The sequence below is a fragment of the Tasmannia lanceolata genome, unplaced genomic scaffold (assembly GCF_043159265.1).
Source record: "Tasmannia lanceolata isolate RefF3 unplaced genomic scaffold, GAP_Taslan_0.1 ptg000023l, whole genome shotgun sequence".
NCBI lineage: Eukaryota > Viridiplantae > Streptophyta > Magnoliopsida > Canellales > Winteraceae > Tasmannia > Tasmannia lanceolata.
Genome location: NW_027518700.1, coordinates 21,530,848 through 21,557,037, shown reverse-complemented (window position 1 = coordinate 21,557,037; position 26,190 = coordinate 21,530,848). Strand labels below are relative to the sequence as shown.

General features: G+C 38.3%; 1 protein-coding gene across 7 annotated transcripts in view; it reads left to right on the top strand.

Annotated features, from left to right (window-relative positions):
- Positions 1-26,190, top strand: part of TAAC (thylakoid ATP/ADP carrier) — a 59,476-nt gene that overhangs the window by 31,631 nt on the left and 1,655 nt on the right. Inside the window, exons 9-11 of one of the 7 annotated variants that reach the window (XR_013238195.1) lie at positions 14,064-14,142; positions 14,607-14,700; positions 20,995-21,193. Coding sequence is in view for 4 of the 7 variants with exons in the window: in XM_077366617.1 (XP_077222732.1) it covers positions 14,064-14,142; positions 14,607-14,700; positions 20,989-21,117 (302 nt within the window). In the remaining 3 variants the exon portion in view is untranslated. Of the gene's footprint in view, positions 1-12,524; positions 12,684-14,063; positions 14,143-14,606; positions 14,701-20,033; positions 20,885-20,988; positions 21,203-26,190 lie in introns of those variants that run through there. The other 6 variants (XR_013238194.1, XM_077366617.1, XM_077366620.1 and 3 more) reach the window with 6 other exon arrangements.

The following is a 26,190-nucleotide window of genomic DNA, read 5'->3' as shown; positions in this document are numbered from 1 at the left end:
TCCTTACTAGACAAAAGAACAATCTCTATTTTCCCATCCGAAAGGTATACGTATTTTTACGACCATCATGAGTAACATTTTTATCATATTGCCATGGCCTTCCTAAGAGTATGTGACACACATCCATAGGGACAACATCACACCAAACTTGATCATGGTAATTCTTACGTATAGAAAATGAGACTAAACATCGTTTTGTAACTTTTACCAAATTTCCCTTCTTGAACCATGCAATTCGATAGGGCTTTGGATGTGGTTCGGTTTTGAGTTTGAGCTTGTTCACCATTTCATGAGATACGATGTTCTCACAACTCCCACCATCAATCACAACGATGCAAACCATGTCATGAGATTTGCATCGAGTCTTGAAAATATTGGAACAGAGCCAATCATCATCTGATTCAACCTTTGATCTAGCAAGTGCTCTTTGGATCACCAAATTTTCTTCTTCGGGTTCGATTTCTTCATATTGTATGTCTTCTTCCTCATCATATATGGGTTAATTAGATTCATCGACAAGATCCTCATCATTTTCTTCATCACCGAAGGCTACCACTTGCCTCTTTGGACAATCTTTATAACGATAGCCAACTTGACCACACTTGAAACAAGTATTTGGAGTGTTGGGACGATTGGGCTGATTTCCAACTTGTTGTGTTGGGGCTGATTTTGTAGAATTTTTGTTGAAATATTCAGACCTTGACTTTGCACCTCCATCATGTGAAGATTCACCTTTAGAAGAAGGATAAAGACTACGAACATCCACATTCTTTTTAGCATCATGCCGAGCAAACTTAGCCTCCACCTTCAAGGCTAGTTGATATGCATCATTGGCACTCAATGATCGGTGCACTTAGCCTCCACCTTCAAGGCTAGTCGAAATCACAATAGAACCTTACCAACCTAGCCGCACGAGTATTGGCAAAGGGATTCACATCGGATTCATCACTAGAACCTCCACGGCTTGATCCACCACGCTCACTACGAGCCTCTTGACGTTCAAGTCGCATGATAAGTTGCTCAACTTGTCTTCGAAGTGCTTGAAGTTCATCATCTCTTTCATCTCTCAAATTTTCCACCATTTGGTTACCACGCCTTCCTCTACCTCTTTGTGCCGCCATGAAAATCAAATCGATGCTAGCCCAAGAGAGTTATGTTAGCTTTAATACCAGATAATGCGGGTGCTTAAGAGGGACGAAGAAGAAAACTAGAACTCAAGAACACACCAAGAGAAGAAGAAAATGGGAGCAATGCTCAACCCAATTGATATTCCATCAATTACATAAGTTTATCAACATCCAAAATCCCCTCTAAGGTTCGTTTCTGGCCCTTGTACTTTTATTAGCCTTGTCTGATTCGGTTATCGCCGTGACCGGGTTGGAACCTGAAGTACCTTCCTGAACATTGTGAAGTGTGAGCCGGGCACTAGGCACACCGCACTGATCCTAGGCAGGCTGCTCATACGGCTTGCTCTTGAGGTACAAATCGATAAAGATAAACGAAAAACAAACAAACAAGATATTTCTAGAAAATCGTTTCGAAGGAAAAATGTTATATAAAATGGGAGTACTTTCTCATTTGGAATCGTTATCAGCATCTATCTTTCAGCAATTGGACGGGAAGATATTTGATCAATTAAGGTGTTAGGTCTGCTTATGCCTACCTAAGATAAGCTAAATAAAAGATAAGCAAATAAAATTCGTCCAACTTCTTCCACAAGCTAACTTAGGGCCTTAGATAACATTAATTACATTGGAACTCACTAACTTTGACTGGTTTGGGAACCCACAGTCCCACTAAAACTTTCATAACTTTCTAAATACTTGTCTAATTTTCGAGCACAAATACTTGTTGGAAAGATCTCAAAAAGACCTACATGATTCTGCCATTTATCAGCCCAAAAATCAGGTTCAAAATGGGCCAACAACATTATTGCGGGAATGCACCTTGAAACTCCTCCAAAACCACCTAGGCATGACATGGCTGCCATGTTGGCACTACATCACTGTCCTAGGCACTTTCTTGGAGTGGAGGTAGCTTATTCACATGGTGGAATATCTCTATCACAAAGGAAGTATGCATTGAATATATTGGAAGAAACGGGAGTTTTGGGAGTGAAGCCAGCTAAGGTACCTATGGATCTCAATTCAAACTCCTTCCTAATCAGGCAGAGTTGCTAGAGGATCCAAGGAGATACAGACGAGTAGTTGGGAAACTGATCTATTTTACTGTGACCCGTCCAGACATCTTATATGCAGTCAGTAGTTAGCCAGTTCATGAGTTCACCACGTACATCTCATTGGATGGCAATCACCTAGATCGTGAGATATATGAAGAAAGCTCCTAGTAAAGGACTGTTCTTCATAAAGCGTAATCACATGTTAATAGAGGGATATACTGATGCAGACTGGGCAGGATCTCCTGCAGACAAGAGATCTACTACAGGGTACTGTATCTTTATTGTGGGTAAATTGGTTTCATAGAAAAATAAAAAGCAGGATGTGGTAGCAAGGTCAAGTGCAGAAGCAGAATATAGGGCCATGGCTCATACATGTGGTGAATTAATTTGGTTGAGATCTTTTTTGTCAGAGATCGGCTTACCTTCTTCATCACCAGCCTCATTGTATTGTGACAATAAGGCAATTCATATTGCTTCCAATCCGGTATTTCATGAGAGGACGAAGCACATTGAGACAATGTTTTAAATTTCGACTAAAATATGAAATTTCGGATTTCGGTGGAGAATGAAACCGGAATCACGGTAACTCGAAATGTAAAATTTCGACCGAAATTTCGATCGAAATTTCGTTTATCACGAAAATCCCAATAAATCTGGAAATTTGATGTTATTTAATATTTTCCCGAAATTTCGGGTGAAATTATCGAAATTTCAGAAATTTTGGCCGAAATTTTAGGACAAGATAAAATTAATGGTTTCGTCTGATTTCGTCCAAAATTTCGAAATTTCGGCCGAAATTTCGGTTTCGGTGAGGACCGAAACGTATTCCGAAACTGAAATTTAAAACCTTGCATTGAGGTGGACTGTCATTTCATTCATCAGAGGATTCGAGAAAAGGGGATTTGTACTGTTTTCACTAGATCAGGAAAACATATAGTTGCCATGTTTACTAAACCTCTAGGTAGAACGAGGTTAGATGATGTGTGCCAAGCTGGAGATGTATGTGTAACGACCCGGAATTTTGCATCCAAAGTCGCTACCAAGAAGACCGGAGAAAAATATGAGGCTATTTTTTTTGAAAGATGACAAATTTTATTGATATAAAATAACACAGGGGACCATGAGTCTGGCATGTATTACAAAATATCATATGAAGAATGGACCAAGTATACCCCGACCCAAAAGAGGAAAACGTGAAATGATAACAAGATGCAAAAGCATATCTCTTTCTTCCCTCCTTATCTCCACAGAGATCGCCTAGCTACCACAGGAACCTAGGGCCGATCCAAGACGGGGTTGCACATCTAGGAAGCACACTTCTCCAGCTCCTCCAGAGTTTGTTGGAGGTGGAAAACTGGCAAGCTCATGAGGGCGGCATCCGGGTTCCTCTCCAAAAAAACCAGGAATTTTTTGGATAAAGATCTTTTTTTCTATATATATCTAATAGCCACCTCCCTACTGAGCTCCCAAGTACGTTTCCTCTTAGCTCTTTCCTCACTCACGAGCAGTTTGAAGAAAGGGTGATTGTACAAAGGCGAGTGAGACTCTTCCACTCGGACAAAGCCACAAACATTGTAGAAAGAGAAAGGGCAATCTTTAACATCTTGCTTAAAAATGTCCCAGAATTTCCTAAGCACATCCCCTGAGGTCTCTTTACAGGTTGGATCATTGATGGACGCCCTCTCTTCGTCATAAACCATCATTCGCATCCTGTGAAAGATTCTTTCCAAAACCAGGATATCCATGAATAGCTTCCTGCTTAGACCCCCAGGGCAAGAATGAGATTCCTGCTTCGGTTGGTTGCTCATTTCTACCTACACAAAGTGAAAGTTGAGTCGCCAAGAGACCAAAGGAACCAAAACGTTTCGCCTTTAAACCTTTTCCCCTATCAAGAGAGAAGGCTCCTTTGTAAAGAAGGCCCTTATTTTCTCAATAAGAGGGCTCTAAATGCACCGCGCGCAATACGGGTCAAGAACAGCTACCATAGATATTGCATAGCATACCCCACCATCCAAAAGTCAATAATAGCAATTGTACAAAATACGAGAAGCTGTTTAGACCCAATCCTTAGCAAAAATTGGGGAGGGGCCCCCGACCCATAAATAGCTAGATGGGGACCAAGAAGTGCTTATCCAAGGGCAGAAACTATCCTGGATAGGGGAAAGAGGTTATCCAACCGTCCAATTTTCCTCAATTTTCACTTAAGGGTAAGGAGGGCATACTTCCTAATGCCAAACCCATAAGATATCAAGTATTCCTGACCAAGAACCTTTTTCCCAGACCCCACCCACCTACCGACAGTCCAGTCTTGGGCAGCGCACCATTAATTGATTGGATAGGACCAATAGTTGAATTAGGCAGGGAGACCAACGGATCGCCGGGGAGCTTATCCTGCGGCACCGGAGAGCCGGCAGTTATCAGCCCCGTCGAAAAGTCAGCAACGGCTTTAAGGGGAGAGTTTAAAGCCACCGGCCATCCCTCATGACCGGGAAGCTCCAGACTAACTGAACATTCCATCGGGTCCTCTTGAATTTCAAATCCAACAGGGTAATAACGATCAAAGATCTGGATATTAATAGGAGGCCTGATATGCGTCAACGGGAGGTTAGGATTTTGGCCGACACGAAGTTCATACAGTGTTGGTGATTACCTTTCATTTTTGTCTCCAAGACCTTACCGAACAAACTCCTTAAGGTTTCCACCGTTGAAGTGGCCCAGGCGTGCAAGGGAATACCGTAAAAGTTAACCTAGAGAACTTCCTCACTCTGGGTATAGCCCCTATGCCACGCTGAAAGAGACAAGAGATGATCTCCCAAAGCTTCGGGTCCCCTGGCTAGGATCTTATTGGCCTGCTTTTCCGATTCAAATATAAATAGGAGTTCATCCTTAGCCAATGAATTGGGATAGTGTAACAATGGAATTTCCCAGTGCTTCAGTGCCCAGAGCCACATATCCTCTAGGGTTCCTTTGATATCTCTCCTTTTCCCTATCAGACATGACTTTAAGGAATCCATTCGAATACCTACCTCGCCACCTGAAATAGATTAGGAAGAAACCCCCACTCCAAATGAAATATAACATCCCCTCTATCAGGCCACATCCCACCCTTGCTATCCGGGGAGGATGGAGGACTGATACTGGTCACCAGATTTTGGGGTTTTTTAATCTGCCAACACCAACGACACTTATCCTTCCATTTGAAATTCACATATTCACATGAAGAGCAAGACCAGTCTTCTTGTCGCCTATCCACTCCCTTCTTAGATCTCCATATGCGATTTACGCCCCTCACATGTGGAATCGGTCTGGATGTATCATGAAGTGAAGCAGAGAGAGAGTGATTTCTTCCTTTTATGCTGGCATGCTTCTCCACCTAAAGTTATAGTAGTTACAAAGGGAGCAGAGCCAGCCCCCTTAACTTTGAACCCTTCTCGTCCATGAAGTTTTCAAAGCATGGCTATTTTTTTTGAAACAACCATTGCATTATTTAGTGGAAGCGGATTTCAATTTGAAATAAAAGCAATATAATTTCCACTCGACAATTATTGAGAGAATTAAAACCATTTATTCAAAACATTCATTCAATAATTAATCATAATTAAACCATTAACTAAAACCAATAACTCAATTGTCTGAAATCCCAAACGTACTACAAATCTTGCAATTTAAAATAAGAAACCGTGTAATTGATTAGGCCCAGAATTTTTGCATCCAAAGTCGCTACCAAGAAGGAGACCCGAGAAAAATATAAGGCTATTTTTTTTGAAACAACCATTGCATTATTTAGCGGAAGCGGATTTCAATTTGAAATAAAAGCAATTTAATTTCCACTTGACAATTAATGACATAATTAAAACCATTTATTTAAAACATCCATTCAATAATTAATCATAATTAAACCATTAACTAAAACCAATAACTCAATTGTCTGAAATCCCAAATGTACTACAAATCTTGCAATTCTCGTGATTGGTCCTATATGTCTTCATTTGCGAATGCTCCACCTTCTTCTCCTACATGTCCTGTACGGGAACAAGGTTAGAGCAAGATCATATAGTAGTCCTGCAAGGTAAAAGAAATAACAGTACTACTCATTTATAATTATATGCTTCATGAAACAAGAAATTTGCACTATTTCAGAGTCCATGTTCCATTTATTATCATTTGGATTAAAGCATTTAAAAGCAGTGACATTTAACATATGCAATGCATGAATCATGTCAGGCAAGTATGAACTTAAAGCAATTAAATACAGTAACAGATTTCAAGTGCAATGAATGATTCATATCAGGCAATTATGACACTCGCTCCCCAGTCATTATACGGAATTCTCATTTTCTTTATCAATTTGCGGTGGCCTTTGGCCTAGCGGTGGCTTTCTAGCCTGGCCGTCAATCACTGACCATCAGGTAGACCCCGCTCCCTAATGGGACGCTCAACCTTCTAAGTTTCCGCTCGGGTTGCCTTGTACGTCCACCCGCACATGCATCGCCAAACAGGTGTCGTACGCTCTCGGCCCTAGTGGCTTTTGGCATTAAGTGCCCAAGTTTGGATCCAAGGGGTCTCATCAGTACCGCCCTACCCCCACTTCCATCCTAAATCATTACACAGTGAATGCTAGGTACCTACCTTACCTTTTTTTAGTGGAAAAGTATTTTTCCTCTCTCAATCCATTCATGTTTGGATTCTTCCAACATTTGCACATTCTTGTATTATATATATCGTTCCATTCTTAATACAATTAAGCAGTCATTTCATTACTCTTAACCTAAGAACAATCATTAGGAGGTCAAATAAAATCAAGTAGAGCAATTATGAGGCATGTTATTTGAAAGTGTACAACAAGGCAATAGATTTCATTTTTATTGGAGAGTAAAAATAATACAACAATTTCGTCATTTCAAATGGGCATAGAATTAGAAATCAACAACTCTTATTACCATCATCAAATAGAACTATTAACACTTGCCTTGAGTTTTGAGTCGAACAAAGGAAATGATGGGGCGCCTCTATGTGTCGAACCACAAAGTCCCTGTAAGGTGTCGTACTAACGGTGTTACACATGAACCCAAGTTAAAGTCCTTTATCGTTTCACTTAACAACAACTATATACATATTATTCGTGGTCTCTTTTAGATTCCATTATTGTTTTACCACCGTACTTATGATATAATAATTATGTACAATTTCTTTCTATAAAATAGCCCTTAAAGTAGTGTTTTAGTGTAAACTCCTAGCTACGTAAATAGTCACACTTGTACAGGTTTACCATAAAACCATAGGACCTTCTAATACAGCCTGACTATGGAAGAAAATAACCGAAAATACCCAACTTCACAATGTCTAGGGTGGTGATTTCTAACTTAAAAATAGCCCCTAAGCATGCAACATTGTTCCATTATATGTCATAATCATGGGTATCCTATACCCTCCGTAAGTGACTTATAGTTAACCTATTTATGCAAAACGGCCCTCGTTAAATGTATTTAAGTGAAATTTTCAGAAAACATGATAGTCGATCCCATATTAAATTACTACATAATTACGAAATATAGGTTACATGCTATACCTTATAACACAGACATAATACATTATTTCAATCTTTACGTATGTTGATTTTTGTGAAGTAAGGCTTCTTAATTGCACATAACTTGTATATATACAACGTATTTACCTATTTGAACATCTATGCGAATAAAAGTTAAGAATTAACCCTCTATGAAAACATCGGTTAGGTGCTGATTTTTTTTGGATTAAACTCTTTAAAAATCCATAACAAACACAAACTCAGTCATAAATTCTCAAATAAATGCTCCTTTAAATTACTTTTCGAATCAAAGGAAGAAAATACAATGTGACATTAACATGACTTAGGTATTATAAAATAAGGTAATCATTATTTCTTAACACTTTATTTTTATAGTTTGTAAGATTGCTACTTTTAAAGCCAAACAGAACACAAAACCTCCTTTTTTTCTTGTTTTAAAGAAAAACCACATTCCTCAAGAAGAGCCCAAATCTATTTATCAAGAGCAAGGAAACCATTTTATTTGTGCCAAGGTTGCCAGAGAGGGAATCGAAAGCGGGAATCGAAGGCTCCCAGGGAAGAATCCTGCTCAAGGTTGCTAGAGCGGGAATCGAAAGCGGGAATCGAAATGGAAATCGAAAGCGGGAATCGAAGACTCCTAGGGAAGAATCCTGCTTCCTTGATTTGTGCAATACTCAAAAGAATTAACTAGGGCTCCTACTTGATGAAAACTTGCAAAAGATTAAAACCCACGTTAACAAGCAGGTCCATAAATACTAAGTTGACTTTTATTTGTAAAAGATTAAAACCCAAGAAAGGAATGCACAACAAGCACCGAAGAGGCGTTTCTTTGCACTCGTTAATGACAATGTTGAGGCATCAGATGCGGCGGCTGAAGGTCAGAATTTTAATTAATGCTTTCCCTTGTAATTTTTATTCTTGTTGTAGTTACTAGATATGTTTAAGGTTGGATTAGTGGCGATAGGCCTTGTTCTGGGGAGATCATAAGAGTAGAGTATTTGGCCTAGCGTAGAAATTCGTAGAGGTTTTGTGTCCGTAATTAGTGCCTTCGAATTTTGGATATGAAATGGTAGGATTCGTAAAGGAGAGAGATCTGTAGAGCTTAGGAAATTTAAAAATGATTTCGTTATTGTCAGAAAGAAGGATTAAACCTTTTGCGCCTAGAATTACTTTATATTGGAATTTTGAGGATAATCCGAAGGAGTTTGAAGATTTAAGTGGATTTGATAGGAAGTCGATTGTTAATCACAATTGGAGCTGGCAAAGTAGAGGGAAGGATTTTAATTTGTCACGCTATTGGATGGTTAATATCAATGTACCAAAAAGTGCGATCATATTAAAAAGATAAATTTTTGATGTTTGATTTCTACGTGATTATAAAGATTGTTGATGAAAATATATAAGTATGTTTATGAGATTTGATGATGATAAGAATGAAAATGCACCAAGATTTTATCAATGATAGAATTTTTGACTTGCGAAGATTTCCTCTACATATGATGGTTATTCTTAGAGATAGTATATTGATATATCTGACGATTTTGCCATAAAATTATTGAAAATTCAGGATGGCTCGCACAAAGATCACCGCAAGAAAATATATCAACAAGATACACTTATCGGATAGGCAAGCAAATAATGAAAGGAGAGCTTGGCAAGGAATGTTTGCAATTAGAGATTTCTCTTCCGAAGAGACAGAGCCAGAGGAAGAGATGCTTAAAAAGGAAATATGAGGATAATTCTTTTAATCCAGAAGAAGAACCAGAGGAGGATTCGGAAGAAGAACTAGAAGAGGATCCGGAAGAGAGACCGAAAGAACCTAAGGAAGAAATTCCCGAACTTGAAAGAGAAGTGTCAATAAAAAGGATTGTCCATATTATTTCATCTGATTCTGAGAGTTCGTAGAGAAGGGAAGATCAGGTATCACTTCACTCGGATAAGAAGTCACTAGTGCAATAAGAAAGAGGCCAAGGATCGAGGTTATTGAAAGAGAGTCAGTAGGCGATAACTATTCAAGCCCTGAAGGTATCTTTAAAATTTTGATATTATAGCATAAAATTTTTGACATATGATATCAATGTAGTTACAATTCATAAGCTCTCATTTGACTATGTCAAGGGTAGGTAGAAAAAAAAATCTCAACTCCCGAAATTCCTTTAGGGGGGGTAGAATGTAAAGACCCGGCTCCAGCAAGGGCTTGTAGAGTTTAAAATTTGTTAATTTCATCTTGGCCATATACTTTCGGAACAAAAACCTAGTGTATTTCCGTTTTTTTCAGTATAACCAATTTTTGGGGCATCAAATCTTGTCCGTTTGACTTGATTTTGGTCCCGATAGATGGGTATTTCAAATACCAATCCAACGGACCTAATATTTCGCGTTTCGGACGTGTTTTGAGGAAGTTACGACCCTTCTTTTAGTATGTGAATTTGTCTTATAAGGCAATGTTTTGGAGTGTTAATAGTAAGAATAGGTGTTATCTTTTAGTTTACTTAAGTATTAAGAAAAGAATAAAAAGATCTTCCCACCTTCCCATTATTGCAATCTCCTATAAATGGAAGCTTGCTTACTCATTCTTTATATAATTATAGGAAATCTAAAGTATGAAGGAAGTCTACTTAGTATTTATGGAATGAGACAGAAAGCTCTACTAATGCATGGAAAATGTATTAAGACAAGGAAAGAAAATAAGAGAAGATCACTTGCAGAGTTAATTATAACAACTACTTAGGAGATAATTTAGGAAACAAAATTTGTGAGTTTTAGGAAAATCCAAATTCCCTTTTATTAACTGTACGCATGCCCAAATAGGGTATATGTACGTCAATAGTTAGGGTGGGCCCATGTAAGTAATTAGAATCTCTAAGCTTAAAGAAATTTAGTAAGTTAGGGTATATGTACTTCTTTGGTTAATGTCACATTATATTTTCTTCCTTTGATTCAAAAAGTACTTTAATGGTGAAGAGCATTTATTTGAGACTTTATGACTGAGTTTGTGTTCGTTATGAGTTTTTAAGGAGTTAAATCCAAAAAACAATCAGCACCTAATCGATGTTTTCATAGCGGGTTAATTCTGAACTTTAACCCATTATTCACATAGATGTTCAAATAGGTAAATACGTTGTATATATACAAGTTATGTGCAATTAAGAAGACTTCACAAAAATCAGCATACGTAAAGATGGAAATAATGTATTATGTCTGTGTTATAAGTTATAGCATGTAACCTATATTTCGTAAATATGTAGCAATTTAATATGGGATCAACTATCGTGTTTTCTGAAAATTTTAGCACTTAAATACATTTAATGAGGGCCGTTTTGCGTAAATATGTTATAACTATAAGTCACTTACGAAGGGTATAGGATACCCATGACTATGACATATACTGGAACAACTTTGCATGCTTAGGGGCTATTTTTAAGTTAGAAATCAGCACCCTAAACAGTGTGGAGTTGGGTATTTTCGGTTATTTTCTTCCATAGTTAGGCTGTATAAGAAGGGCCTATGGTTTTATGGTAAACCTGTACATGTCTGACTATTTATGTAATAAGAGTTTACACGAAAACACTACTTTAATGGTTGTTTTATAGAAAGAAATGGAACATAATTATTATATCATAAGTACGGTGGTAAAACAATAATGGAATCTAAAAGAGACCTCGAATGATATGTATATAGTTGTTGTTAAGGAAAACTAACTTTTCAAATAGGAATCAATGAAGAAACGATAAAGGATTTTAACTTGGGTTCATGTGTAACACCATTAGTACGACACCTTACAGGGACTTTGTGGTTCGACATGTAGAGGCGCCCCATCATTTCCTTTGTTCGACTCAAAACTCAAGGCAAGTGTTAATAGTTCTATTTGGTGATGGTAATAAGAGTATTGTTGATTTCTAATTCTATGCCCATTTGAAATTGCGAAATTGTTGTAGTATTTTCTCTCCAATAAAAATGAAATCTATTGTCTTGTTGTACACTTTCAAATAATACATGCCTCATAATTGCTCTACTTGATTTTATTCGACCTACTAATGATTGTTCTTAGGTTAAGAGTAGTGAAATGACTGCTTGATTCTATTAATAATGGAACGATATATATAATACGAGAATGAGCAAATGTTGGAAGAATCCAAACATGAATGGATTGAGATAGGAAAAATACTTTTCCACTGAAAAAGGGTAAGGTATGTACCTAGCATTCACTGTACAATGATTTAGGATGGAAGTGAGGGTAGGGCGGACTGATGAGACCCCTTGGATCTAACCTTGGGCACTTAATGCCAAAAGCCACTCAGGCCGAGAGTGTACGACATCTGTTTGGCGATGCATGTGGGGGTGGACGTACATGGTGACCCGAGCGGAATCCTAGAAGGTTGAGCGTCCCATTAGGGGGCGGGGTCTACCTGATGGTCAGTGATTGACGGCCAGGCTAGAAAGCCACCGCTAGGCCAAAGGCCACCGCAAATTGAGAAAGAAAATGGGGATTTTCGTATGATCACTGGGGAGTGAGTGTCATAATTGCCTGATATGAATCATTTATTGCACTTGAAATCTGTTACTGTATTTAATTACTTTTAGTTCATAGTTGCCTGACATGATTTATGCGTTGCATATGTTAACTGTCTCTGCTTTTAAATGCTTTAATCCAAATGATAATAAATGGAAAATGGACTCTTAAATGGTGCAAATTTCTTGTTTCATGAAGCATATAATTATAAATGAGTAGTACTATTATTTCTTTTACCTTGCAGGACTACTATATGATCTTCCTCTAACCTTGTTCTCCTACAGGACATGTAGGAGAAGAAGGTGGAGCATTCTCAAATGAAGACATATAGGACCAATCACGGGACAAGGGGAATGCGTGTCAGGATTTTTGGGACGAATTGACATTATAGTCAATTACGCGGTTTCTTATTTTAATTGCAAGATTTGTAGTATGTTTGGGATTTCAGACAATTGAGTTATTGGTTTAATTATGATTAATTATTGAATGGATGTTTTAATTAAATGGTTTTAATTCTCTCATTAATTGTCGAGTGGAAATTATATTGCTTTTATTTCAACTTGAAATCCGCTTCCACTAAAAAATGCAATGGTTGTTTAAAAAAAAAAATAGGCTCATATTTTTCTTAGGTCTTTTTTCTTGGTAGCGACTTTGGATGCAAAAATTCTGGGTCGTTACAGTATGATACGTACACTTCAGCATTAGTGGGAGTGTTAGATGTAGCGGTGTAATTACATACGTGGGTAAGGGTTTTTTAGTCATTGTACATGAACCCTAGTCACGTACATATATCATACATATTTTGAGGAGGATAGATATTGAACTCTCTATCTCCCTCTCCATCTCTTTTCTCTTCTCACCTCTTTCTTTCTTTCTTTCATGGAGATTAGGGTACCACGAACAATATGCAACCGTCATGGAGGCGGAACAATGGAGTGTGTAGTTAGAGAACATTCAAATTCATGATGACTTACCTCCCACCCCAAAAATCATCCAGGTGATTTGATGCGGAATAATACTTCTTGGACATGGACAACTTAATATGGGTGGGCTATGTAAGATGTAGTCCGGTTTCACTAGAAAGAACAGCTCCTCTGAGATTCCAACTGAGCATATCTTGCTGCACTCTGGATTTGAGCCTTCTATTGACTTTTCAAAGGTGTTGAATTATATAAAGCTGGGAAATACGGCATAGGCTTGTTTTTGTCTGGTATCACCACCTTCAATTTGAAGAGTTCTCCACAAAGATGGAATAGGACATTTTGAATAGTTAATATAGGTTGGTATACATTTTTGACTTCTGTTCTGCATGGGTAATGTGTTGTTTTCTATAATGTTAAAGCATCCCATTCTCTCTCTCTCTCTCTCTCTCTCTCTCTCTCTCTCTCTCTCTCTCTCTCTCTCTCATTTACTTCTTTTCTGGATAAAGTTCTGTTCCAGAAAAAATTGCAACCTCGTGAAGAGTTTGCTCGAGACTTCTAAATCCCCAAGTGACATGATATTGTGGTAATTGAGCCATACATCTAGGAGATTAAATTTGCAATATTTTACTCTTCATGATCAATTACATCATTGCATTTTAGGCATTGCTCATCCAATTTCCAAATTGTGCAATGAAATTTTATTCCTCATTTGGTGTTTAATTCAGACCTCCATAATATGAGAGTTAGCTCTTCCAATCTCCAAACCGTGCTATGAAATTTTATTAATCAATTGGTGTTCAATTCAGACCCCCATAATGTGACATTTTATATCTGATACTTTCAATAGAAATCACCTATTTCCAATAAATATGCACTTCTAATTACCCGATACAAATGCAGGCATTGTGGCACGTGATGGTATCATTGGATTGTACCGGGGTTTCTTGCCCAATGCATTGAAAACCCTACCAAACAGCAGGTCTGTTTCGATCTCTTTCCAGCAGTGATTGTATCTGTCATATAATCTCTTGTTCATAGTTGCATGAATCTTGAAGTGATGGTGACACTCCTGCTTAGGCCCTGTTCATTTCAGATTATGGCAACTGTTTGTAAGTCCAAAACCTATTATTGGACTCAAAATTATGTTTAGGCCTTGTTCGTTTCAGATTATGACAACCGATTGTCAGGCCTAAACCTATTATTGGACTCAAATTTAAATGTAATTTTGAGTCCAATAATAGGTTTGGGCTTACAATCGGTTGTCATAATCTGAAACGAACAGGGCCTTAAATTTGAGTCCGATAATAGGTTTAGGGTTGACAATCGTTTGTCATAATCTGAAACAAACAGGGACTTAGGAAACTAGATGCTTTGGGTCATAAATTACCCTATTTGTCGCTCCGCATAACGATGGTCATGTCGTAAAGGTTTAATATTTTGCAGCATTAGGTTGACCACATTCGATACTGTAAAAGATCTGATCCAAGCCAGTCAGAAAGAGTTTCAAAGAATTGTTGAAGAAAACAGGGTAAATGTGGTAAGCTGAAGCCCCTACACTGCCTCTTTTCATGTTTCTTGTTTTCCCAATCTCAATTTTGTTATTGAAGCGCAACAATTCGTGTAGCATTTGTATGATATTTTGAGTATATGGGAATTCTCAATTCTTAGTTGATGATTTATTTTTTGTTTGGAACAAGTGTTTTTGAGTTTCTTCTTTGGAAAAAGTGTTTTTCAGTCCTGAATCAGATCAGAGTAAACCTAAAATTACTCGAACATATTTTGATGCTTCCTGATGCACCCAAAAAAAAAAAAAAAACACTGTAAAAAATGTGAATTTGAAAAATTCAAATTAAGGATCATTGCCTTGATTACATTGACTAATTATCAAAACAAAGAAAGATCCATATAGAAGCTCTTTAGGTCCTTTCTACCTCTTCATTGTTTAGGTCTTGCATCAATGTCGGTCTTTCTATTGATGACCAAAGTAGGAGTCCACCCAGAGCCATGGATTGAGAGAGAGAGAGAGAGAGAGAGAGAGAGAGAGAGAGAGAGAGAGAGAGATTTCGGTTTTGGTTTCTGTTTGGAAGCCGCAAAAACGGAAATGTTTAGGTTTCAGATGGGAATTTCGCTGGAAATTGTGTAAAATCATGGACATGAATTGAAATATATGCAAATGATAGAATTTTACGATGAAACTTAGAGAAATTTTAGAATAAACACAAAAACACTCTTAAAAGACATCATCACATAAGCAAGATAGTTATCCCTAATAATTTATTAACATCGAACACCTAGTGACATGTGCATAATTCATTACATACAACATTTCACATGTAATTCATATAAATCTGTTTGCATAGTACATACCCAACAATTCACATTCAATTCATATAAATATAATTATCTATAAGTAATATATACGAAGCATGTTTCTTTCCAGTGTCTAGCCTCTCTGTTTAGTTTTCCATTTTTTCACTCCTATTGCTAATTTCAACATTTCAACATGTAGTGGGACCTTCCAGGAAGTGATTTATGTTAGAAGGGTCGTATAACCCCCGGCAAAATTGCTATGCGCAGTGGAATGAAATTGCATAGTATAATAATTAATTTTCAATTCTGCCCTTAGGTGATTAAATAAACAGATAGAAAACATACCTTTGTAGAAATTACCACGAAGAAGATCGTCTGCTTGATCTACTCCCTGAATCGTCACGAACGAACCCTTCTTCGCGAACGCCGTAAGTTGATCCGATGGGATCCTTTGATCTTTACACAAAGGGATAGAACAACACTTGTTCTATTTACGGATCTGATTTAAATAAGATCTAATGGATGGGATTATCTCAATCCCATATGGAGCTTTAATGGTGTTGAATAGAAGTAATGGAGAGAGAGAGAGAGAGAGAGAGAGAGAGAGAGAGAGAGAGAGATGGAGAAATGTTTTCACTTATGGGAGGTTTTCCAAATGCAATTCACTCCTCAGAAACAAACGTCCATCCTTTTTTATATTTGAGCATCCAAAAGAGTTTTGCTACTTACAATTCCTAATAAATCTCAAGTTTAATTTATCCAGAATTGCAAAGCAACAAATATAATTTGAATAATATAAATCTCAATCTTCCTTGGACGTTTTACACTCCCAAGTTGGGCGTGTGAGAAGCTCTTGGGATTTAGATAAAATCCCAATAATATCTCCAAAGACATCTCTTTGCTGTCTTTTAGAAAATTAGTTTCCAAATGTAACTAGGTTTCCTAATACACATAGGATCCTTGCAATTTGTTTTTCTAATCCAATCCTAAAAGATCTCCCTTCGATATCTCCAATGAAAGTTGTTTCCTAATACAACTTGACTTGCCTTTTAATTTTATTTTTATATATTAAAATAATATCTTCCATATCTTGTTGGACGAAATTCCATATTTTAGGGCACCTTGACTAACAATCTCCCACTTGCCCTCAATATGAAATTTTGTCAAATAGGGTTAAATTCAAGTACTTATTTAATTCTTCTAATTAAACAAATGATTCCCATCCAATGGGAAGAAAGCTCCATCCAATTAAAATATATAACCTATAATACCTCTTTTGGTTAACACTTAACCAATTTGGTATTCCCAATCTATCTCATAGTGTACATACACTATGATATCCGTTCCCTTTGCATCAAATGCAACGAAATAAGTTCGTTTGTGCAATCAAATAAATGCGGGACCCTTATCCGAAGATATAAACAGGTCATTCGAGTTATGAGTTGGATCGTTGCAGGGATTTAACGGTCGATTCTGCAGAACTCAATGATGGGCTCCACTGCGATTTTATCCATAGTCAATACTATAATCGCATTGGATCAGTGGCCACCATCGAGACATAATCCTGAAGATGACCGTCAAATCATCTTACCCCTAATCACATCCAATATGTGCAAGTCCTTTCTCCATTCTCCATTTACTGAGTTGAGTCCTACGTGGGGTGGACATACACTACGCCTTGGCCCACTCTAGGTATGCCTTTCAGTCAAGCAGCTTAGGCCCACAAATGCATTTACTAAAACCATTTAAAATATTTTTGTAAAAACATTTGATAAACATTTGATAAATCATTTATCAAATCCACCTAGCCAGGTATTTTATACGCCTACTGCTCTGACCAAAACTATAGATGGTACCCTCATGTATATGAGGCAGATAATTCCTTGTCGGGTATCACTATTAGTCTCATAGGTTCCAGTACCACCCTTAAATGGTTCCTAAGAGAACCATTGTAAGATGGACCAAGATAACGGGATAACGGGACGGGCCCACAGACCAATAAGATCCCTCAGGTCAAAGGACATGTAGAGGGTCCTGTTTGGTGGAATAGCCTTACAATCTCTTGTCCACAGGCTATTCCAATGAGATCCAGTTCAGAGCACGATCCTGATCGTCGCTCCCACTCTTCTTGCTTAGGGTCTACTACGCAAGTGATTGAGATAAGTCACCCCACAACATGTGCATGCCAGCAAGACTGGTGCTGGTTGTGTACAGGAGGAGATGTCCAATCTCCACGCCAACCAAGAACTTTTAAGGTTTGCAAAGAACCGGAATTCAATCTCCCTGCTCCTTAGGATCTGTGAATCCTTGAGTATGGTATTCCTACTTTGCTACCTGAGGACTAATATGTGTAAAAATAAGCACATCTCACATATTAACAAAATAGCACCCAAAGTTAGGGGAGTGATATTTACGCCCCTTTTGATCACCAGGGACACTTAGCGCTAGTGTACGAGGCAATCAAATCCACTGGATTCTTCTGACGTCAAGTACAGTAGCCCCTTTTTGGTCATTAATAGACTGACGCTGGGTGTCCCTAGTGATCAAAAGGGGCGTAAATATCACTTTCCCAAAGTTGTCATGAAATAATTCTTTATTAATGAAAAATGCAACGTACACTGGAATTTAAAGTAATCTCCCACTGACTTTAGATCCAGTCGTGCATATATCTAAGACCCATTCCCTCAACATGCTTGTCAAACAATTTTTTACTAAGGGACTTATGGTGTGTTTGGATGACCGGAATTAGGAATCGGTATGGGCATCAAATTCCATTCCCATACTAATTCCCTTGGAAAAGGGAATGTTAATTCCGATTATGATGTTTGGATAAGTTTTTAGAATCAGGAATCATATTGACGTCTCCTCCTCTCCCAAACCCTCCTCTCTCCTGACTGTTTTCTCACGCTTCTCACAAACCCACCTTAGCTCTTATGTTGGGACTCCTTTTGGTAAATTAAAAGCCCCAACCAAGAGAAAGATTCAGGATATCCTGTCATCTGTTCGTATTTGATATTTCATTTAGTTCTGGAATAACAATGGTCAAAATGATAACTTCGACATCCTAATTTCCTCTGTATAATAAGACAAAGTTAACTAACTTCATTCTTATATCTTCTAATTGATGATACTATTTCATTTATTTACTATTTTCAACCAATATCGTCTATCAATCGCTTAATTTGGCATTGAAGGCAATTGGGCCGACCTTGACCTTTGGCACTTCCAAGAACCATATGATAGAATTTTCGGTTGTGCTTTTAAACCAGAGCTTCAAAATTTTAATTTCGATGCAACTCTGAGATTGAGAAAAGTGAATCTTAGAGACAAGAATTTCAAAGAGAAACGAAAAACTAGTGGAATGAAAATGAGATGAGGAAGATCATAGAAGCAGATGAAACATATCTCATATGAGAACAGAAGAGGAATTATAACGAGAGGGAGAGAGAAGAGAAGTGACCCCACCCACTAGAAATTCCCATGCCTAAAACTACTACTATGGGAGAGAATCACGGAGAGAAATTTTCTCCACCAAAATAGAATGTTTTTGCGATGGGAATCAGAATACCACCTATCTTGGGCGGTAACGTAATCCGGCCGATATTCCACCAAAAATTCTACTAGGTGATACCCATTACACCGATTAAGCTCAGCCAAACGCTAGAATTAGTGAAGTCTGAATCAAATACCGATTCTGATTGCCTATTCCAGCAATCCAAACACGCTGTTAGTGAAAGGGTCTGCCACGTTATCCGCTGAAGCCACCTTTGCTATGGCAATATCACCTTTGTCTATGATCTCCCGTATCACATGATACTTCCGAAGAACGTGCTTAGACTTCTGATGAGACCTTGGTTCCTGTGCTTGAGTAATAGCCCCTCTGTTATCACAATACAGCGTAATTGGTCTCTCAACAGAGGGAACGACGCCAAGGTCATCCAAAAACTTCCGCTGCCATATTGCCTCCTTCGCCGCTCACTGGCAGCGATATATTCTGCTTCAGTGGTAGAATCTGTTGTGGTGTCTTGTTTACAACTCCTCCAAGATATCGCTCCACTAGCCAAAGTAAAAACAAAGCCTGAAGAAGACTTCATATCATCAACGTCAGACTGAAAGTCCGCATTGGTAAAGCCAGAAACAACTAACTCGTCTGCCCCATAAACTAAACAATAATGTTTGTTTCTCCTTAAGATATTTAAAAATATGTTTAACCGCCGTCCAATGCTCAGGACCTGGGTCTGACTGATATTTGCTAACCTCACTTCTAGAATGGCAGATATCTGGCCTTGTACATAACATGGCGTACATAAGACTTCCCATAGCCGAAGCATATGGAACTTTATTCATCAACTACTTCTCCTCATATGTCTTTGGAGACATCTTCTTGGATAGCCTGATTCCATGCCTGAAGGGATTAATCCCTTCTTGGAATCTGCCATATTAAACTTTGCCAATATCTTGTGTAAGCCCAATGGTTCTCACCTTGGCAATCTTCTATGTTTTGATGATTCCAAACACAAGTTGATTTGAGTTGTATTTCTAATGTGTTTGATGTTTAAGTGCATGTGTTGGAGATTCAAGCAATCAAACACAAAAGTCAAGGACATTGCATGGATTGTGGCATGAACCAAATGGAGATCATTTGAAGCCAAAGGAAGATTAAGGCTTGGAGCATTTCATGAAGACCTTGTGAAGCCAAAAGAATGGAAGAGATGATCCATGGTGACAATGAAGACTTGAAGAGATGAAGACATTTAAGAAATTGAGTGTTTGTCAAGTCTTAGAATGTAAAAACCCAATCCTTAGCTTAGTACTTATGAGAGGACCAAGGAGCACCTAACAATATTTAATCATACTCTATTAGGGTCCTAAAACATGATAAATATCTTGGGACAAGCCCTACAGAACACACCCAAAAGATAAAAATGATTGGCACTTAGTGATTCACTTAGTGACCACAGACCTTAATTTGATAATAATTAGTCCTAAACATTTTCAAATATTATTGAAAATATTTTTAACAGAAAGATCTCAACGTTTCCATTCAAATAGAGTGTAAGAACGTCAAAATTCGATAAGAAACGAGGGAGATATGAATTTTACAAAACAGGCTGAAAAAACTGTTTTTTGTTAAAACTCCAACAGGCCTACGGCGGGCTACCGCCGCTGGTGCATTGGAAATAGCCGTTGGGGCGCAACGGCTAGTTCTAAATGTTGCACAGAATTACAGTTTTGCCCCTGTAACGGCTAGATTTGACCCTAGGCTATATATATGAGTTTCCTAACCCTCCAAACTAGTTTTTCACACACCAAAACTTCATTAGAACATATCTAAGTGTGAGGAAACCTCCTTGAGCCTCTTATGAGCTATTTGTTAAGGATTGAGCATAGGACTTCATTGTATATCCTTGAGAATTGTTTTGTGTGCACTTAAGAGATTGATGTTGCCTTTGAAGAGGCATTTGTATTTTCATTTTCTTTTGATTATGCTTGTAATTGGAAAGTGTGCGTGGAGTCGCAGAGCCATCTCCACAGAGGCAAGTGTAGGAGACGCAGAGCCTTCTCTAGAGCACGTATTGGAGACGCAGAGCTTTCTCTGGATTGTAATTGGGTTGCTTCCCCTCCGTTAATGGAATCGGATTAGTGAAGCAATAAAGATTCTTGGTGGAGTGGACGTAGGCCTTGGTGTGGATCCTTGGACCGAACCACTTTAAAATCTGGTGCACTCTCTCTTGACTCTATCTCTCTTTATCTTTGTGTGATTGTGCACTTGTGTTTTTAGCTTCCATGTGCCTAAGGTTTTAATTTGCCATTGTCTTTTAGCTTCCGCATTTATTTTTGGCAAATTTTTTTGAAAACCCAATTCACCTCTTGGGTTGCCATCCCCCCTGGGTTTTCATCTTGTCAACGTAAGCCTCTTGTGATAGCCCAAGCTTCTTATTTTTCCACTCCCTAAATAATTTAAGTCCTAATATATAAGAAGCTTCACCCAAATCTTTCATTGCAAATGTACTGGAAAGCCATAACTTTGTGTAAGATAACATTCCTACATCATTCTCAATGAGTAGAATGTCATCCACGTATAGAGCCAAAAAGGTTACGGCACTCCCATTGACCTTCTTATATACACAAGCCTCATCAACATTTTGAGAGAAGCCAAACTCTTTGACCGCTTAATCAAAACGATGATTCTAACTGCGGGATGCTTGCTTTAGTCCATAAATGGATCTCTGCAACTTGCACACTTTCTGATTATCTTCTCCAGCAGCCTCAAAACCCTCTAGCTGGACCATATAGATATCTTCTTGAACGTTCCATTCAAGAAGGCGATTTTGACGTTGCCAGATCTCATAATCATAATGTGCAGTTATAGCTAACAAAATCCTGAGGGACTTTAACGTAGCTACAGACGAGAAGGTTTCCTCATAATCAATTCCAGCCTTTTGAGTATAACCCTTTGGCACAAGCCGTGCCTTGTAGGCCTCCACCTTTCCATCTTGTAGGCCTCCACGTTTCCATCAGGGCCCTTCTTCCTCTTAAAGATCCATTTGCATCCAATGGGCTTAATACCCTTTGGTGGATCGACTAGAGTCCAGAACTTGTTATAATACATAGAGTCCATTTCGGATTTCATAGCATCTAACCATTTGCTCGCATCGATGTCTAATATCGCCTCTCTATAATTAAGGGGATCCGTTTCTTCTATGTTTGGATTAATTTCCTCACCCAGATAGAGATATTTACGGGGTCTTCTGATCTCCCTAATACTATGTCGAAGTAACGGAGTAGGCTCATTAGATTCTTGCTCAGTTCCCTTATATCTTTCTATTGGATTATCAGATTGCACTTCCAAGGAAATCCTCTCCATCTCACCTGCATCTTGGATAAACTCTTCTTCCAAGAATGTGGCATTCCGGCTTACAACACAAATTTGTTCGCCAGGGTTATAAAACCAATAACCCTTTGTTTCCTTAGGATATCCAATAGACACCTTTTGGTTCGAGTCTCTAACTTGTCAGCACTTATCTTTTTAAAATGGGTAAGACAACCCCATATCCTCATGTGATTCAATGAGGGTTTTCTACCCGTCCGTAACTCATATGGAGTCATTGGTACTGACTTAGTTGGGACTCGATTAAGGATATAGAGTGCTGTTTCTAAGGCATACCCCCAAAGAAACAGTAGTGCCTTGGCAAAACTCATCATGGATCGAACCATGTCTAACAAAGTTCGACTCCTTCTTTCTGACACACCGTTCAACTCGGGTGTGGCAGGTGGAATCCATTGAGACATTATTCCATATTCTTTTAAGTAGTCCTTAAACTCATCCGAGAGATACTCCCCTATCAGAGCGAAGAGTCTTGATTTTCTTATTTAACTGGTTTTCTACTTCATTCTTGAACTCCTTGAACTTTTCAAGGGTCTCAGACTTACGTCGCATTAGGTACAGATATCCGTACCTTGAATGGTCATCCATGAAATTCACAAAGTAGACAAACCCTTCTCTCGCAGGATGAGAAAGAGGTCCACAAACATCCGTATGTATTAACTCCAACACACTTTCACTTCTTCTACTCTTGCCTTTAAAAGGAATTTTGGTCATTTTGCCCTATAGACAGGATTCACAAGTTGGAAACAGTTCCACTTGAAAGGATCCAATGGATCATCTTTCACTAACCTTCTGATCCGCTCTACGCCAATATGACCTAATTGAAGGTGCTAAAGTTGAGTTGGAATTACCGTGTCCCTTGCCCTTTTGAGGTTCGGAACATCAACGATTGGAATACTCTCAATGTTACTCACATTCTCTTTGGCGTTAATCAGATACAAACCATCTACTAATGCACCTTCCACAATAATAGAATTTTCTCTTTTAATAAAAACTGAACTTTTATTAAAATCTACTAAATGTCCATCTGAAATAAGTTTAGAGACAGAAATCAAATTCCTTCTTATAGAAGGCACATAAAGACAATCTTTTAATAGTAAGTATCTCCTAGAAAACGCAAAATAGTAATCCCACAGCCTGAAATGCAACAATTGCATCAGTTCCAACCTGTAGGTCAATTTCGCCATCAGTCTGCCTTCTGCTTATCCTTAACCCCTGCAAAACATTGTAGATGTGTGAGGTCGCGCCAGTATCTACACACCAGGAAAATGCAGGACCAATCATATTGGTTTCAGCAACAAAGACTTGCGACATACCTTGAGAAGGCTTGTCGCCCTGTTTGCTAGCTAAGTAGCTCCTGCAGTTCCTCTTCCAATTTCCAGGCTTGCCACGATGGAAGCATGCATCATTGCTCTTGGTTGACTTTTTCTTGAAAGTTTCCTTATTCTTAACCACTAGAGCCTTTTACTTGGAGGCTTGACCTTTTCCCCTTCTTCTCCCCTTGCCTTTCAGTTTGGAGACTGAAGGTACATTATCCTCAGCTCAGAAGACACTCTTCTTGTTTACCTTTTGCCGATCTTCAGTTGACTTGGGTTGGTTTAATAGCTCAGTCAACGTCATTGTTAACTTGTTCATATAATAGGTCATCACAAACTCTTTGAATGACCCTGGTAGGGAAGTAAGAACAATGTCTATCTGTGTTTCTGCATCCATGATAGCCCCCCAAGATGCCGAGTTCATTAAGAAAACCCACCATCTTCAACTTATGGTCCCTGACCAGGGTTCCCTCTACCATCTTAGTGGATACAAGGCCCTTTATCGCAATCAGTCTAGCTGTGCGATTCTGCTCTCCAAATAATTCTTTTAGATTAAGCATTATTTTCATGGCTGTAGCCATTCCAACATTTTGTTGTTGCAACACATTGGACATGGAGCCAAGGATATAACACTTACCCATTTCATTATTATCAGTTCATTTCTGCCTCCTGCCCCTTTCAGCCTGTGGGGCATCAACAATAGGCTCTTCAAGTTCAGCAGTGGTAAGAATCCAGTAAACTTTCGCAGCCGTTAAAACCAACATCAAATTCCTTTTCCAGTCAATGTAATTAGGGCCGGTTAACTTATTATCTTCGAGGATTCTAGCTAGTGGGTTGAAGGAAGCCATTGATCTACATTCAATGAAAAGAGAGACACACATTAGCAAGACTATCAAATTTAAGGTCATTAATTTCATGACATATTTCCATCGGATTTGGGTTTTCGATCTACGTTGGTATCACCCATTGTACGTCTCATTCACGGGCCCCTCAACCTCGTGAATCAAGAGAAATTTGTAATTTCTCCAATGGGTATCGGAAACCTATTCATAACTTTGAACAACCTGATTCTTCTAATCCATTATGTCTCACATAATATCCGATTTTCATTTTGGCCTCCAAGCATCGCGATATGTTTATCCTTTGGGCTTCAATACCCTTTGCTTGGTTAAGTTAGACCCATTGCCTTGAAAAACATTGTAAATTTACAAAAGCTCCTGCTTTGGCATGTGACCTTTGCATTTTTGCATGTTTCCCTTATCTTCATGGGAATCTAGCAGTTACTCTGGCCAAGGGAATGGAATCGGCTTCTGCTTTGGCATGTGACCGTTCTATTCTCTCGACTAGCGAACCACTAGATGGCTATGGAAGGCTATGGAGTTTAATTCTTTCAATTTGAACTCCATTTATCAACTTAATATTATAATGAGGGTATTTTTATAGTGGGAGTGTGAATATAACATTACTTGCATGTTTTAAGCAAACAACCATCCAATGGAATAAAACATGCACATTAAACAAGCATAAAGCAATCATAAGGATGCATCACATGAACACATCCATCCAAACTCTCTTTCTACCCAATATTCACCTTAAGCAATTATTTCGCACTTTCAATAGGTTGATTAATATTTAATTAATAAATACACAGCCATTCTGATTTCCATTAGTATCATCATAAAACAATTTTATATGATCTAAGAAATCACCACAAAAAAATTTACGCGAAAAAAAAGATCGTTTGATAGGAAAAGCAAAAATTTGTCCCATACCGGAGACATAATCCGGACAGCATGACCTTTCGGATAATTTTGAGTGGGATTCAATTATCTGAAAGACCTATCATTGTTCTGATCATGCTACAAACTCCCCAAGACATTGTTTGAAAAGTTCATGCCTGGGTTACATGTTTTTCAAACTTGTTTGGGGTGAAAATCAAAAACCCGTTTTAATTTTCGCACCAAAATTCCAGCAATTCCAGCAAATTACATGCAACTTCAAAAATCATATCTCCTAATCCGCCCGTCGGATTTTGATGATTCTTGATTCGTTGGATTCGTATTCAAGTGTACCATCCAACCATGTAAAGAAATCATTCGAAAAAATCCAGTAAGCAGATTAGATCCACTATTTCCTAAAAACAGTCCTATGTCTATTAAAATCACACAAAGACTAGGAACCTTGGATAGCCGGGAAAAACGTCCTGGCTCACAGCGGGTAACCGCATGATCTATCTTTGGTTCGTTAGCCTCCTGATATATTCCCTAGTTTGCTCTGATACCACTTGTTAGAAGGGTCGTATAACCCCCGGGCAAAATTGCTATGCGTAGTGGAATAAAATTGTATAGTATAATAATTAATTTTCAATTCTGCCCTTAACCCAAGATTTCTAGGAATTAGATTATATTTTGGTGATTAAATAAATAGATAAAAAACATACCTTTGTAGAAATTACCACAAAGAAGATCGTCTGCTTGATCTACTCCTCGAATTGTCACGAATGAACCGTTCT